The sequence below is a fragment of the Ovis canadensis genome, chromosome 6 (genome assembly GCF_042477335.2).
Source record: "Ovis canadensis isolate MfBH-ARS-UI-01 breed Bighorn chromosome 6, ARS-UI_OviCan_v2, whole genome shotgun sequence".
Taxonomy (NCBI): Eukaryota; Metazoa; Chordata; class Mammalia; order Artiodactyla; family Bovidae; genus Ovis; species Ovis canadensis.
This window is the reverse complement of record NC_091250.1, coordinates 66220390-66238064: the sequence shown is the minus strand read 5'-3', so window position 1 is coordinate 66238064 and position 17675 is coordinate 66220390. Positions and strand designations below refer to the sequence as shown.

Here is a 17675-nt window from a genome sequence, read left to right as displayed (position 1 = left end):
AGGGGAAGAAAAAGAGCAGCACCTCAGACTATCACAAACTGTCTCTGCTGCAGAGGATGCTGCAGGGCTGAGAAACACAGATTGCCTACAGTCTGATGTCCTGCAGAAGGCTGCCAAATGCAGAATGTCCACTTTGCTGAAGCCATTATTCCAGCAATCTTCCTCCACAACTTGAAATCTACTGAGAGGATTAATGATCATATTTCTGAAAGCAGCTTTCAAAAATGCCAGCATGTCCCCAAATTTCAATGCTCCCTAAACTGATTTGTTTGGGTGGGGGGTTGCAAAGATAAATGTATGACTGTCTTAAAACTTAATGTCATTTGAGTTTGAGGGAGTATGGACGTGCGTGCGTGTGTGTGTGTGTGTGTGTGTGTGTGTGTGTGTATGAGAAAGACAGAGACAGTGTAGAAATAAGCATGAATGTGGGAAGTAGAAGGTGCATAGGATTTTATGTTTTATTCTCCAACACTTTGCTCGGGGCTTGATAATTTTTTCAGACGTTTTCAACTATATGTTTGGGGAGGGGGAATGTAGGTAATCATAAAAGTACAGAAAGATACAACTTCCTAACTGTATTCCCTGAGTTCTTTTATTTTTTACTATCTTTTGCCTTTGCTGAAAAAGTTCCTCCCCCATCTTTTTTTTTTCTTCTTTTTCAATTATTCAGTAAAAAGGCCTAGCAAGAAACCAGCTTAAATGATAAAAAAGAAAGAAAGAAAGAAAGAAGCCAAACATATTTGGGACCTCTGAACAAAATCCTGCTTTTTTTTTTAATTGTAAATTGAGACTTTCCTCTCTGGTTCTGAACCATATTTTTTTGCACCTTTCTTCAATAAGACATTTCTGTTTTTACTCCAAGTGACAAAAGAATACATCTTCAATTCTCCTCCACAGATGAGTGCTAGGAATAAAATGACAACACCTATTTTTGGTAACAAGTAATTCTTTATTTTTTAAAACTGACTCTTATAGGAAAATATTTAGCTTCAGCTTTGGCATCATTACTTCATTTTTGCCTAATCTCCCTCCTTCCTCCTTGAAGATAGCTTGTTTACTATCATAGAAATGACATTCATCAATATCCAATGGTTCACTGTTTGATTTTTACAGTTTCCTATTTCCCATGGAGTTTTGTATACCTTGGGAAAATGAGATAAAGAAAAACCGAGTGATCTGTTCAACTTCAGAGATCAAGACCAAAATAAACCTTATAAAAGCTGCATCTGCCTCTCAGGAAGGATTGTACTCACTAATGCAGAGGCATATTATATGGGAAAGTACATCATGCTTTTAGATGTGAGCATCTGTCTGCATTTCAACATCTTTTTATATGAAATAGATTGTGATGAGTAATTTCTTTCTGATACTATTAAATATCAAAACAAAATTCACAGCTCAAGTGGCAGTCCTCTTTTAGTCCTTACTGATGCTAGAGATCGAAAGAGCAGCATGCAGGTCATCTCTGAACATGAGATAAGTTGCACAAGAGTGTATGACACAGTTAATTAAAGGCTAGAAGCGTGGCTGGATTTCCTTTGTTTAGGCTTCATGCAAATCACTCTCATTTTATTCGCCTGGCACCTCTGTAGCCTGAAATGTAGAACTGAGCATTTCTGATGTAGAAAAATGTATACAGACATACAAAGATTACAGAAATACTGTGTATGGATTGGTTTTATATTCACAAGCCATGTTTGTCCTTCCTTCACAATAGGCATATGCTATCCCATTAACCGTAATGTGAAATAGTGAGGATATCAAGCACTTTAAGTCCCTCAAGGTTCACATTATTTAATGACGAGTAAACAATATGATAGATATTTGAAAGCATAAGCATATAGTAAAGTAAATTCTTCACTGAAGCACTTCTTGGGTGAAACAGAGCAGTTACACAATTGTAACTTACTTGCCATTAGGAGTTTCTGCCCTGTGCTCTGAAAAAAAAAAATTGTTCTTGTCTCACAAAAGAACAATCAAAAAGTTCAAAAATAATAGAGATAAATTCTCAAGAACACATAAGCATGCATTTTTATTACTTTCTTATTGTCAAAGGTAGGTATTCATACTATTATTTCTGGGGACTGAAAACAATTCCCTTCCCTAAGTGGATTAAAATATAAGACACAAACTACAAGGTGTATCCAGGAAACAGTTTGCTAGATTGACAACTACATACAATACAGACTGAATTGTGGATTTCATCAGGTCCTTACAATTTGGTTATGCCGAACACATGGCATTCTTTGTCTTTTCTTCTCTTTTCCTTTTTCTGAAAGTGCACCAATATCTACATTGAAGTTTACAGATTCATCACTAAGTATCCATCTTCATACACTAAATTTGAATGATCTTTCCAACTCAAACCAAACTGTTCCATCCTCTACTTTGCTTAAACTCTTACAATACACTAATGTTAAAATGTATGTATGATGTTCACACTTATAAGGCCAATGACTGTGCTGCGCTATGCTTAGTTGCTCACTTGTGTGTGAATCTTTTTGACCCCATGGACTCCTCTGTCCAGCCATGCTCCTCTGTCCATGGGAATTCTCCAGGCAAGAATACTGGAGTGGGTTGCATGCCTCTTCCTGAGAATCTTCACAACCCAGGGATTGAACCAAAGTCTTCTGCATTGCAGGTGAATTCTTTACCAGCTGAGCTACCAGGGAAGCCCAGGCCTATGACTAACACTGATTAATTTCCAGAGTTCTTTGGCTTTAAATAAGTTGTTTCCAAGTGGGAGTTCAACTTTTAACCACATGGTAAAGAAGTGATCTGCTGGGCTTTGTAAGAATTCATGTGAGGTCTGGCTGGGATTATTAATTGGGTTCGTTACCAGTTAATCATATTTTCTTCTTATTAGTAGGAAATAACAGCAAGGATGGCAATACTTGTAATACTTATTGTTAAACAAACAAAATTCTACGAATTATTAGATGGAGTATGAAAATAACAGCCTCAAAAATTTGATTCATTAATTCTGAAACTTAAAAACTTTAAATCTTATAAAATGTATACTAAGATCAATCCAGATCACAAGTGTATAGAGACATAGAGCTGAATCCAGAGTTATATTACAAAGATATATATTTTGAGACATCTACCTGTTGAATAAGCAATTAGGAAGACACTGTCATAGCAGAAATGAGTATATCATTATTGTCATTAAGAAGCAATTTCAGATGGGCTTCAATGATACCCCTCTGAATTTTAGGTGATTAAAAATGTCTCCAATTCTGTAAAGAAATTATCCTTCAATTAAAAAATAAATTTAAAATAAAAAAGAAAAAATGTGTCTCAGAAAGAAACATATACGAAGTTTAAATAAGAAAATAGACTGATAAAATGTTTTAAGAGAAGAAAACTGAAAATGACATAGGTCATATTTTAATCGAATGCATAGTAATCAGCACTAGTTTAAAGAAAGGGCTTCCCCTGATGGCTCAGGGGTAAAGAATCTGACAGCCAAGCAGGAGACTTGTTCCATCCCTGGATCAGGAAGATTCCTTGGAGAAGGAAATGGCAATCCACTCCAGTATTCTTGCCTGAAAAACCCCATGTACAGAGGAGCCTGGCAGGCTACAGCCAATGGGGATCAAAAAGAGGCAGAGATGACTAAGGGTCTAAACAACAATAACAAACACAAAGTAGGGTTTTAATTCTTTCTAAATAAAATTTTATTCTCATATAAAGGCATTTCCCATCCTAATCAAATGGCAATTTACAAAAATTAATAAATTTATTTTTTCCTAGTTGTATTAATAACTTACAGAACAGACTATGTGTGAATACTTAATGAAATGAAGAACATTAAGACAAAATAACAAAAAAGGGAAAATATATTTATGAGGTGTTCCTCAAAGAACAGAATGGGTAGAGAGAAAGTGGGAAATGGACTAGTCTAATATCTATCTTCCCATTTGTTGATTTGAACTTTAAGGTTTAAGGTAGTACTATGAAAAAAAAATTGGACTGAGTGATCCAATTTCAAGAACATAGTAAAAGATATTGAAATAGGAAGGTTAAAATATTATTGAAGCCTTTAAGAGTAGTCGGTGGATTCAATTTCATTCTCACAAAACTAGTTGGCTATAAAATAGATGTGTTCCCTGTACTTGGCATATGCACAGCAGTGGACAGTGTGGCCTCTACAGCCAGACTGCCTGAACTTGAATCTCAGCTCAGACGCTTTGCAAAGTGTGGGATGGTGAGCAAGTTACTCAGCTCCCTCTGTGTATAACTTTCCTCATCTACAGAATGAAGACAATTACAGGTGTTCTTTGTAGGGCTGTTGTACCTATTTAATGAGATAATATATGTAAAATATGTTGACCAGTGTGTAGAACACAGCATGTTGAATAAGTTTAGCTATTATTTTTTTATTTTCCCACTGTAATTGAATCTCCGTGGGGGAAGGGATGTTTGTCTATGTTTATTACTACCGTTTCTCCAGTGGCTAAAATAGTACCTGCATATAATCACCTAATTGGCATAAGATAAGTATTTTCTCTCTGCAATGTTAACTGTATTACTTTTCTATGTATAGAATATATTTATATGTATATATGCATATACATGGGCTTCCCAGGTGGCACTAGGGGTAAAGAACCTGTCTGCCAATGCAAGTAGATATAAGAGACATAGGTTCAATCCCTGGGTGGGGAAGATGCCCTGGAGGAGGGCAGGGCAACCCACTCCAGTATTCTTGCCAGGAGAATCCCATGGACAGAGAAGCCGGGCAGGCTGCAGTCCATGGGGTCACAAAGAGTAGGACATGACTGAAGTGACTTAGCATGCACATATTATGCATATACATATCATACATACATATACATACATACACAAGTAGTTTCTTATGAAAGGTAAAATACTTTTAAAAAAAGTAAGACTTCTTTGTAATGAAGTAAATTTTAATACTCCTGACCTAATAGCATTTGCAACTAGTTTGGAAAAAATAAGCATTACCATCTTTTGTCCCTAATGCCCTATAGAAATGCCATCTCTGAATATAAAACTGGTCCTTGTGTTCAACAAAAAGCAGATTTAGACATGATTAAAATAAATTCAGATTTAGGCTACACTTATTGCCATTTCCCTGAATGAAACAACTGTTTAACTTGCTATTTTTAATATTGGGGGTCAAATGTAAAGTTAGCTCAGAAAGTTTGTACTTCTTAGGAAAGATCTATTCAGCTGTTATGCTCCATTGCCTAGAAATTCTGACTAAAGGACAGAAAAGAGCTTTCTTTTTCTGACGTTTATGGGTTTATCCTGTGTTATACCTAAAATATCACCATTTCCTACAGCCCAATGGATATATATATATATATATATATATATATATATATATATATCCCAGGCTACTCATTATGTATTTTATCACATGAATTTTTAATTTCATTAAGAAAATGAAAAGGCAAAGTGAGGGAAAAAAAAAAAAACTTGATGTGTCCATGGATTTGTATTGATGTATAGTGTTGCACGCATACATAATAGTAGTTTGTGAAGAGTCACTCAGAGCATGGGATGAGCCTCGGTTACATGTTTGGCAATTTCCAAATGCTAGGGGGAATCAGACTCACTGGATCTTTGTCAGATCAATTATGCCACTATGCATGAAAATCCACTGAGACTGTCCTTGTAAAGGATTATTAAGCTTATAGTATTGCTGTTTCAGCTGACTCCCTCCACCCCTTAAATCCTATTATTTTTTATTTGAACTTTAAAGCTAATAATATACTAGATATTTTGGACTAAATATTATCATTTATAACATCAATATTATCAAATATAACATCATTTTTAAAAATTCTGTTACATTTGTAATATTTATAACATCATTTTATATGTAACAGAATTTATAACATTTATAAATGCTTGTAATACTTATAATATTTACATGTAACAGAATTAAATGTAACAGAATTTATAAATATTATAAATTATGTTACATTTGTAATATTTATAACATCAATATTATCAAAGATAACATCATCATTAAAAAAATTCTGTTACATTTGTGGAACAATTTTTGGACAATTTTATACAAATATTAATTTTACATAATTACTATACCTGCATGAACTTATATCAGTTGGCAAAACTAAAATAACTAAGATGGTATTTATTATCACCATTTGAGTCACCAGGAAAGCCCCGTTTAACATCACAAATCCCTGTAAAACTGAAAACTGCAAAAAGCATTCAATGATGTGCATAAAAAGTTAGATATAATGAGCTAAAAAATGAACTTCAAATTTTATGCACATGCATACCCATTACACGTTCATATCTTTTCACAAAAGCTATAGTAATTTTTCATCAATGCCAAGAACATATCTATAGGGCTGCTTTCGGAAATTGATAGGAAAAAAAGGTCCTTGTAAAATGTAAAGCTTTTAAATGGAAGGTTATTTTAACTTCTTTACTATGAAAGTACAGACTGTATGTGGTGAATGATGAGCGCACGAAGAAACAATGGTCCAGTCCAGCATGTTCTGCTCCAGTCAAGAATACATTCTGGTGATCTGGCAGGACAAGATGAGTGCACGGCCCTTAAGAATACACCCTGTTTTGGAGTGAATTGTGTGCCCCCGAAATTCACATGTTAAAGACCTGACCAAGATTAGAATCTTTCTGAGGCTAATTTATGGTTAAATGATATCAGAAGGGTTAAGGCCCTAATCTGATAGAACTGGTTTCCTTAGAAGAAGAGAAAGGAACAGTAGAGCTCTCTTTCTGTGAATCTGCTGGCACCTTGATCTGGGACTTCTAGCCTCTGGAACTGTGAAAAAACAAATTACCGTGGTTTAAGGCACATAATCTATGGTATTTTGTTATGGCAGACCTTGTGGACTAACACAGACTCTGTCTTGTAAGACTGCTGTGGATACACAGCAGGTATTGTGGACTAGAACAAAATGCACACAAAAGCCTAAAATACAGAAGCACATAAAGTAAAATCTATCAGGACTACTGTGCTAATGATAACTCTCAGGTTTGGAGAGAGAATTATTTTGGAGGAGAGTTGACTGCAAGTAGCTGAATGCACCTGCTTTATATAGAGAGGATGGGACCTATGAGGTTCTGTTTTCTTTTCCCCAGTTACATATGTCACAAGGTGCAAATAATGGAACCTGTCTCCTGGAGCTGTTAGGAGAAGTCAGTGTTATAATGTGGTATAGACACCGTTGCAGAGTGACTGACACAGAACTAAAGTTCAATAAATGATCATTCAATGTTAGAGACTGGACATGAGGAATGGAAGAAAAACTTCCAGGAAATACAGAATGGAAGAGCATAGGACTGTTAAAAAGTAGTAAATTTATTTTAAAAGTATCAAAATGGATACAAACTATTGTGAGTCTTTCTTAAGCTACTTGCTTTGCAGCAATAAACTATTTCTTTTCCCTTTTCCCATTTAGATGTCATAGGCTCTGCAATGACTTTGGACAAAACCCAGTGTCTCCTGGTCTATGGATAGGTACACACACCCTAGTTGCACCTTGATCAACATTACTTCAAAGAAATCAACCAGGATAAGAGAACATCAGAGGCTTCAAATAAGTGATTATGACAAAACAAACAAAAAGCACCAAGAAACTGAAATTAAAAAAAAAAAAACTTTTCATATAATATTACAGATAGTGAAAATATTCCAAAAGTGCAAATGCACTTTAAGTAGGGCTTAGAGAAATTCATAGATATGGAGAAATACTATCTCAAGTTACAGTAGTGTTTTATATGTCCCAAACAGTTTATGCAACCCTCATAAACCCTGTCATATAATCAGAGCAAGGGTTATTATATAAAATGACAGAAGATGAGTTTGAGAGGCTTCAGGACTTGAAAGGATTTATACAAGGGCTCACTGGCCAGTCAGTGACACAGTCAGGGCAAAAGGCAGATTTTCCTATCACCTTATCAGGCTTCAGTTTTCTATTTTGTCAGAGGCTGTCAAAAACCAAACCAGTAAGCAGAAGTTAGGAATTTCAGGAGCTCTAAACTTCAAGTCTTTTGTAGCCTGACTTACCCTCTGCAGTCAGAATTGAGAAGCGGGAAGTGTTAAAAATTCAGGTTTCTGGGATATCTGTAGGAAAGACCTTTGTTACTGTTGTTCAGTTTCTAAGTCCTGTCTGACTCTTTGTAACCCCATGGACTGTAGCCCCCCAGACTCCTCCTCTGTCCATGGGATTCTCCAGACAAAATTCTGGAATGGGTTGCCATTTCCTTCTCCAGGGGATCTTCCCGAGGAATCAAACCTGTGTCTCCTGTTTGGCTGGCTCATTCTCTGTCACCGAGCCACCTGAGAAGCCCTTAGTAAAGACCTGAAGTGAAAGTCAAAGTGTTAGTTGCTCAGTTGTGTCCAACTCCTTGTGACCCCAAGGACTGTAGCCCACCAGGCTCCCCTGTTCCTGGGATTCTCCAGGCAAGAACACTGGAGTGGGTTGCCATTTCCTTCTCCAATGCATGAAAGTGAAAAGTGAAAGTGAAGTCGCTCAGTCATGTCTGACTCTCTGCGATCCCGTGGACTGCAGCCTACGGCTCCTCCATCCATGGGATTTTCCAGGCAAGAGTACTGGAGTGGGGTGTCATTGCCTTCTCTGCAGTAAAGACCTAATAGCACTCAATTTCTGAGAATTTAATTAAACTAGGATAAGAAACAGCTACACGGCAATAATACGGCAACTATTTTGATTACAGTAGTCTAATAATAATAATAGGGAGAAGATGAGTGTATGGCCATGCAGTGGTTGCATTTTTCCCCCTTCTTTTCTCTTTCTTTGTTCCTCTTTTTCTCACGAACGTATAAGGGTAGAAAATGAATGAAGATAGAGAGCACTGATATTGCAGGCTGAAAACCAAAACCAAACAAAACAACTAGTAGAAATGGGAGAAAGTAAACATTGACTACTTTTTAACACCAGTCTTACAGTCATATAAAGCCTAGACATCTAGTGTCATCCCTCTGGTCACAAAATCAAGGACACAAATATTCGCTTTTATCAGGACTGAATACCCTTTGCTGCTATCATCTTACCTTACCTCCTGACTCCCAGCTGGAGTCCGAGACACACGGTACCTTAAAAGAGTTCTCAGTCTTCTAAACTAGGGAAGGCTGTTCACCCTTCCTCAGGGTCTTCATCAAAATCCCCATTTCTTAAGAACTATTGATCTTTGGGAGGTGCTGACCTCATTATCTGCTTAGAGCAATTTACACCCAAGTGTGCCAAGACAGAATCAACTCCTTCAGAGGTTATTTGCAATTTAAAAGAGGCACTTCTTAGAATCTCGGGGGACTTCTAAGGAGTGCTTTTGAGTTGTAAGGCATTTCTCAGCTTCACTGCCCAGCAGTCCACAGGAAGGACCTATCCCCTCTCCTAGACTTATTTCCTGAGTACATCAAGTAAACGTTCCTCTTTACAGTTATGCTAGACTCTCTTTAAAAACAACTGCTCCCCAGGGAGAGTCAGAATGAAAATGGAAAAAAATAATACATTATCAGTGAGCATAGGTTGGCACAATGAATGAATATTTGCAGGGATATATAAATTGACGAATACAGAGACCCATGCATGTGTATGGGCGTGCATGTATCCATATTTCCTCACAGATGAGGATCTCCCAAAAAATCCTGAAAACCCATATGTCCACACACCTCTTCACAGCCCCTCAAAATATACCAGAAGTCTACCGTGTGACCAGTGCCTCCCTCCCACATTTGCTTTAGTTTAATCTTTTTGAAGGGTTTGGTGTTTATAACACCACTAAGAAGAAGCCAGGAGGGGGAATCAGAGAATTGCTCATTTGGTACAGAAATAAGAGACACACATCCTGCAGAGAAGGCAGGGACTCTAGCCAACCCGGCAGGTAGTCCTTTATCCTGGAGACATCACCCAGCAGGGAAAGAAAATAACAACTAGGATGTTCTCAGAGTTTGAAATAAAAGAGGTCATACCACAGTTCAGTGATCTGATGTGGATGGATTTTCAGGCTACTTAGCACTAAAGCCCAGGCCCTTTGATCGTTGTTTGTTTCACAAATATTTAGGGGTATCTCTTGTATGCTGCACACTCTAGCAGGCACTGGGAATATCTTGATGAACAAGACAAACTTGGGGGCAGTCTCTCTGAGCTTCACCTATCCCTTGCCTTAAGTAGGAGTATATTATTTTTGCACTAAAGAGTTTTGTTTTAGCCATCATTTTAATTACAAAGCCTTGCATAGTGTATAAAAGATAAAGCAAATCAACCTATTCTCTATAAAATAAATGGATTACAAAAGTTATACACAATCAAGATAAGTGTTTTTCAAAATTACAGATAGAAATTATTCCCAGAGGCATTTCAAACTGTGGAATTAATTACTTCTGGAGGATATTGGTAGTTTTTCTAGAGATACCCTCAAAAATAAATGATAACTTGGTTGCTTACCTAATTCTTGAAGTTTGTCTGTTTTTAATCTCACGTGGGGCTGTGTTTACAAAATAGGGTAATTGATTAGATCTTCAACTTATACCCACAACACTTTTTTTGATAGTATAAAGTGTAGGTTGTGACTAGAAAAAGTTTGAAAAACTGGGTTTGTTCTAATTCTTTTGGGAAGAGTTTACCCAGGTAAGTCTAAAAATATACCATATTCAAAAGCACAGATTTCACCACTTCCACCAAATGCTTTCAGTACTTTTGAATTCTGACTGGCTGTTTCTTCTAAGACTTGATAAAGCTCTTGCTAGTTCCATCAGGGTCCTGAAAAAGCTGTTCGTTACTCCAGTTTCCTTACCTCAGAATAATAATGGTGCTTTTCCTCAAAGATTGCTCTGAGGAGCAAACATGAATTCAATGATTTGAAACTTTAGAAGCATAAGGCAAACACAATCTATCATTTTTCTGCTCTGTGATCTTCTTTATAATACATCAATTCCACAAAAACAAAGACTTTTATTTTTCTTTGCATACTCAGTATCAGCTGATATTGGATGTGTTAAAGTAAATAAACTTTACTTAAATCAGTCTCTAACATCCTCATATTCCTCTTTAGTTTTTATAATGGAGAATGAAGTATTGCATTGTCGTTTAAAATAAAATGTTCAAATGCTAAAAGATATAAGGTGGTGGATTGCTCTGAGTCTATTTCCATTTGTCCATAGGCACCCCTCTAAAAGGTAAATTCCAGTAACTGAAAAGGAGAGTGGTCAAGAGATCTGAGGTGGAGAACATTTGGGAGCAGGGGGTTAGTTAGGGCAGAGGGGAAGTTTGTGCAGGGACAGGAACCAATGGCAAAATGTTCAAAGATGGGAAAACAAACAAACAAACAAACAAACAAACAAGAGAACACCATCGGGATGATAATAGACATCTCATAGCTTGCTGCTATTGATTATTCTGATTCAGCTTTTAAGCACGCTAAAATCCTTGGGATTGTTAGTACTTTTTTGTTTTGATTTGTTATGTTTTCTAATCATAACAGTAAATAGCCATTGTTCCCCATTTGGAACAATCTAAAGGGGTGGTTCTCATTCCTTTTGGGCTACTTCCACAATAAGACAATTTTTTACATAGCAACCAAAAGCAGGGAGTAATGGAGGCATACAAACACAACTGAAATAAGGATTGCACAAGAAAATATTTAGCCTCACTGTATGAATGGCCTACTTGAATTTTTTCTGCTTTATTTTGCATCTTTCAGGTTGTAGTAGAAATTCACAAACTGATTTATATACCCGTTTGCAAAATTGTGCCTTAGAATGTTCTTTGTGACGGTATTCATAAACATCCCCTCCATATGGCTACACATTAGTTTATTCCAAAATTCTGGACATTTTTTTCTGTTTGCTTTTTTTTTTTTTTTTGTCTGTAACTTGTCTTTGAGTTGATGTGATTCAGTACAGATTTTTGTTTAAGTATACATCTAAGGAAGTTTACTACTTTAGGATGAGAAAACATATTTCCAAGAAGCCAAAAGTGGTAAGAAGTTTTTGTTTCTTACCAGTTTCTTACACTGACTGGTCCTGTGCTCAAAACAAAAAGAGAGATTAATGATAATTAGGTTTTATTGAAGAATTTCACTATAGTCTCAGTGATATTTCTGAAAATTTCCTTTTTGCAAAATTAAATAAACAGCTAATAAAATAAACAACTTGAAATACAAGCTTTAGTGATTTACAAGTGTTAGCATTTCCTATCACTCTGTATATTTATGTTGTCCCAATATATATTTTTTTCTTATAAGGGTTTTATATTGACTAATTCACCAAAAAAATTCTCAAGAATCTGGAATTCTTGGTCAGTAACTCAAAACTTGGGGAAAACTTTAATAAGGAAGATGGTATGATAAATATATTACAAAATTATCAAAGTTTATATATGGAACACTTATTTTAGGCACACAAACACATACAACATAACAAACAGAGACATAAATATACAGAGAGTTAGAGGAAACATACAGAGAATTCTTGACTTACTTAGACAATTACAATTTGTATAACTAAAATTCAGCTACTTGCTTTCTCAAAAATATATAACATGCTGAATTCTCAGAAGTTGCTTGAACTTATGTTACCTGACATCAAGTAGAATAGTCTTCTGATAAACGAAAACTAAAAAAAATAGGTAGCTACATCTTCCTTCTGAATGTGACCACAGTGACTTCTGTGAATCTAACTCAAAGTTTCTAAATTTTCTTAAGAAATTTAACAACAACAACAAAGTCGTGAAAATTCTACAGATATTTTGGTCAATATTTCAAGATTAGGGGAAAAAACAATCCACTGGCAGTGCCTGTGGTAAGCACAAAATAAATCTCTTGCATTTGTCTTAGAGAAAATACTTTTTATAAATGTTGCTCAAAGTCTTTGCATATAACCTGTGGGAGCACACACAAACACACACAGTGGCATTTAGAAATACAGAATGCGGAAGAGACACTATCCTTCACTTTAACAGAACTATCTCCCTGGTCTGGAAAAGGCTTTGATTATGTAACACTTTAAAACTATTGAGTAATTTAGGATTTTATTCATAGTCATTATTTAATATATTATAGACAGAGACTTCATAGACTTAATTTTCCTTGGTTTACACAAAGCCAGAGTCTTAAAATCATTGTTGAAATACATTTTTACATTTTTTTTTAAAGACTTCATTATTAAATTCTGCTAACTACCTCTCTGAGAATGTAGTTCCTGGTAACTGACACCCACTAATAGCACATTTCTTTATTAATACTGTTTCTTTTATAAGTTTATTTATTTCAATACTATTTGTCCTTAAATGAGAAAAAAAAGAAAATCAAATGCACAACAAATGGAACAAGCAGTGATTGGCTGACACCCCACGGCCAAGGGCAGGCTCCAGCAGGTTTCGAAGTAGCAAGGTCATCAGAGTATGGTGCATAATGGAGCATCATATTTGAGTGGAATTCAGCCAAACACAGTAATGTATGGATGTAGACGCATCTGAAAGAAGGAAAATAAAAATTTATGCAGGTAAAAAAAAAAAACCTCTTATGAAGAAATTTCCCCAATGGCTTATGCCCAAAATTGGAATGTTGTGGTGGAGGTTTTGGAGAAGAGAATTTTTATTTGCAAATTACGTGTTTGTAAATAATAAATACATTCAGGTGGGAAAAAGTCAACTTGGATGAATCCTAGTTAGAAGCTGTAATAGTTTTAAGTTGTTGTTGTTTATAAACAGCATTAGAGTTCAATACAAACATCACTAAATTCCTGAAAATAACCCTTTATCTGCCTTTAGAACATTAATTCACCAGAAGTGATAATTAAGATTAGTTTTAGTGGTTTCAGCTCAATTCTTCTTGGAATGTGATTTCTCCCACAACACTAATGCTAAATAAAGCACTGTGTAATGTTCTGAAACAGAGTCGCTGCTTTAGAAAAGATTCTAAGGGCTTTTAAAATAAATAAGATAGAAAAGCAAAGCTGACTCTCTATGTATGTGTGTATATATATATATATATACACACACACATATATATGTGTATATATATATATATGCACAAAGATTCTACTATCTCTATAGAGTCGTAAATGTAAATAAATGGATGATGAGCTTTGCTATAGCCTAGAATTTGGTTATATACAGTTTAAACATAAAACTCTAAACAATTATCATACTAAATTTTCTATATATAACCTGTACTACCATCCTCTTCTAGGAAAAGGAATGTTAAAATATCTGAAAGCATTGGTGATTATGATAAGGCAATGGCTTCGTTACATTTTATTTAGCTTTAAAAACAGTATGGGTTTTACTTTTGAAATTAATAAATTCACCAATTTGTATTTTACCAATAGGTTAAATTTAGAATAGAAAAAGCTAGATTGGTAAACTGCCTACCAAGGAAGCAATTCAATTGAAAAATAATAAAATGGCACTTTCTTTAAAAAATTAGAGGAAAAAAATAGTCCACAATTGTGTATTAAGGACACTATTCAAGTAAAGTGCATCTGCAAAGTTGGCAAAATGAAAAACAGTGTAGAAGCCAAAGTAATCATCACTACTGATGGAAAAAGTAAAAGATCATCCCAATTAGAATGCATAGAAAGTTTTTTTCATAAACAACGTATAGAAAGCTTTATTCATTTCCATTACAAATACGCTTTTATTGAGGGTATACTAAATGCTATATAGGAGCTTATGTCTACTGTCATCGTTCTGCTAAAATGAAAAATCCTCTTAACTTGCTGAATATATGTTCTAAACCATGTTAAGTTATTTTAATGAATGTCATCAATTGCTATCTTATATAAGGGGGGGAAACTATGAATTTCTGTTAAAAATCTATAAAATTTGAATACAATTTCCCCAATAATTTTACAGATAAAAACTAGAACCCAAAGCAGAATTATATACTACTGTTACAAAACATCAATTTTGATAGCCAAATATATAGTTATATTTACATAAGAAAACCTCAGGAGATTTCTGTCACTATTGAAATACATACAGAAAAAGTTACAGAAATTTAATTTTTTTTTCCCACTGGTAGAATGATTTAAAAAAAAGAACCCTGGACTCTGCATTCCATGCGTTGTACTCCTGTCCACACTATAGCCCTGATAATCTTATGATCTCAGTCAAACTAACTTTCAAACTAAGCCTCAGTTTCTTCTACAAAGTGAGGAGATTGGTTTGGTTAATATCTTTTAATTGTAAAATGTGATATCTCTAGAAATTTTGACATTAAATATTTTATTATGATATATTTTATGTCAGTTTTATTTGTGTTTAAAGTTTAAGTCTTTTCTACATATCAGTGTATGAATATCACAGTAAATAAGAGCCTAATAGCACCATAGTTAGTTTACATGAATACATGTGTGTGTGTGTCTGTATGGGTGTGTGTGAGAGAGCAAGAGAGAGACAGAGGGGAGTTATGATATGTATTTATCACAGGAGTATGCTTTTCCACATGAGATAGGTACTTACTCAAAAGATAACAAGAAAGAATGTTTTTGTTACAGTTGTCCAGCTGCATGATTTACTTACAATTATTAAATTGATTTTGTGGTCTTCGGTCAAATTCATTAATTGACTTAGGAGAAGTTTGAGATAAGGTTCAAACAGTCATACCTGGACTTCAAAAAAACTATATATCCATTGCAGATCAAATCAGTGAATGACCCTTTCCTTGATTCACAGACATCCAGAAAGTCAAGAACTGTTTGGTAGATAGCTCCTGACTAAAGACACTGTCTAACTTTCATCAGTCACTAGCCTCTTGTCTATGATTTCTGGCCATATGTAACAGAAATCCCACCATATGCAGATTCATTCTGCCTCTTCAAAGTCTCCTTGGTCATAGATAGCAGAACCATATTGTAGAAGTAATGCTTATGGAGTTAAAGCAGAAAGCTGCGGTTGGCATCACCATGCAAATGCATTTCCACTATAATACATATGGTATAACATACATTCACAAATAAATCGATACTCAGTTTTCTTAGTGCTTAGAACTGTAATAGATGATGGCAAGTCATTTCTTGCTTCCAAAATCTAAGTAATTAAAAAATAATTTCTGCCATATCTTTACAAAGTATATCATGGATATATTGACCACAAATTGATCAATTAAAGGGAACATTATTCTGACGACATTCAGCAGTTCTTTTAGGCAAAGGAAACTGTCACTGCAGTTAATATGAATTTTTCTTGAGTATTTCAGGATCAGCTACAAGTAGGGTTTTAAGTTAATGTTTATTCAAGCTGTATCCTCTATCTGCTTGCCAAAAATAAAATACATTACCTTCCATTTACTAAATAAAATGAAATTTTTACTTGCCAGTATATTATCTAAATAACATCATGGCAAAGATAAGATCTACAGGAGCTGAAAATAATATGCAAAGTAGGAACTATAGTTTTATATTGTCTATTAATCTTTTGAAAATATATTATTTTTAAGACAATTGAAAAATACTTAACACATAGTAAAATGAATAGAAAACAGAATGCTTCTGCTTTCATTTTACAAATCAAAAGCACAGTTGAACTTCCAGGTCACAAAACTTTAACAACCACCAAAGCCAGATTTACCAAGTAAAGGAAGAATGAAATGAAAAGGTGGATACTTAATGCTGTCAACGATCCCCATTTTTCTCAATTAGACACATTATTTAGTTGAGAACAAGGGCTCTTGTTTGAATTGCAAAGGCCTGAATTATGAAAACCTGGGCTACGTCATCAAATGTGCGGATTTCTGAAATAATTCCAGTATCTCTGCAACACATTATCTCCCAGATTCTGTCCAGGAGTAGCTATAGAATATTGATTTGACTGTCTCTAGAACCCATGAAAACAAACAAAAAAGAGGAAGGGGCATTTTTTACAAACTTTCATTTCTACAAAGCTGTTTAACTCACTATAGCCTAACCATTAACAGAACTTAGGAGCAACACTTATTCTCATGAAAATAAAAACACTGGAATAGACATCATTTTCATTGTATCACAAATAAGGAACTATAATAAGGTAATTCAGGAAAATTATAAGTTAATAAAGGCTTTATGTCAGATAAAATCTATTTTTTAATTAATCCCTACCATATGAAATTTAAAAATGGCAACTCTCAAGATGTTCTTTACATAAATTCAGCATTAAAGAGGAGAAATTATAAGAAAACTCTGAATTAAAAAAAATTCAGGCTTAATCAAAGAAAATACATTTTGGTGATGTTTAAAAAGGCAATATCTTTTAAAAATAAATATAGAAAATCATCTATCTACAGCACAAACAAAAATGAGAACAAAAAAGATCTCATTATGCCAGATGTCAAAACAGAATGTAAATTTGTAAATGGATCCCTTGTCTCCTGACAGCAATACTGAGTAGATGAAGCATATCAATTACTATCACTAATTACATTAAGGGGAATGTATTTCATTTGCCTTTATTTCATTTTAGATCAGCTGTTTATTGTGGTTAAAATTTCATACATCTTTCAAATGCTTAAGAACATATATGTTTTCCAAAGTTATTTTTGGCAAACTGCATGGCTTATTTGAACGGCTTTGTAGGTTTTCTCTTCTGATATATGGACTTCCTTGTTCAGTTAAGAGACTAACACCATACATTAGTTTATTTATAAGCATATCACTTTGCCTTTTAGACAGGATGCCACCACACTCTTGATATTGGCTGTTTTAAATA

At 34.7% G+C, this 17675-nt stretch overlaps 1 protein-coding gene across 8 annotated transcripts in view; it reads right to left on the bottom strand.

Moving 5' to 3' along the window:
* The window catches only part of PCDH7 (protocadherin 7), a 479430-nt gene that overhangs the window by 453790 nt on the left and 7965 nt on the right, over positions 1-17675 (bottom strand). The window contains exon 2 of one of the 8 annotated variants that reach the window (XM_069593024.1): positions 12038-13462. The exons of the other annotated variants lie outside the window; for them this stretch is intronic. Within the exon in view, the coding sequence (XP_069449125.1) occupies positions 13427-13462 (36 nt within the window). The 3' untranslated portion in view covers positions 12038-13426. Of the gene's footprint in view, positions 1-12037; positions 13463-17675 lie in introns of those variants that run through there. 8 annotated transcript variants of the gene reach the window in all.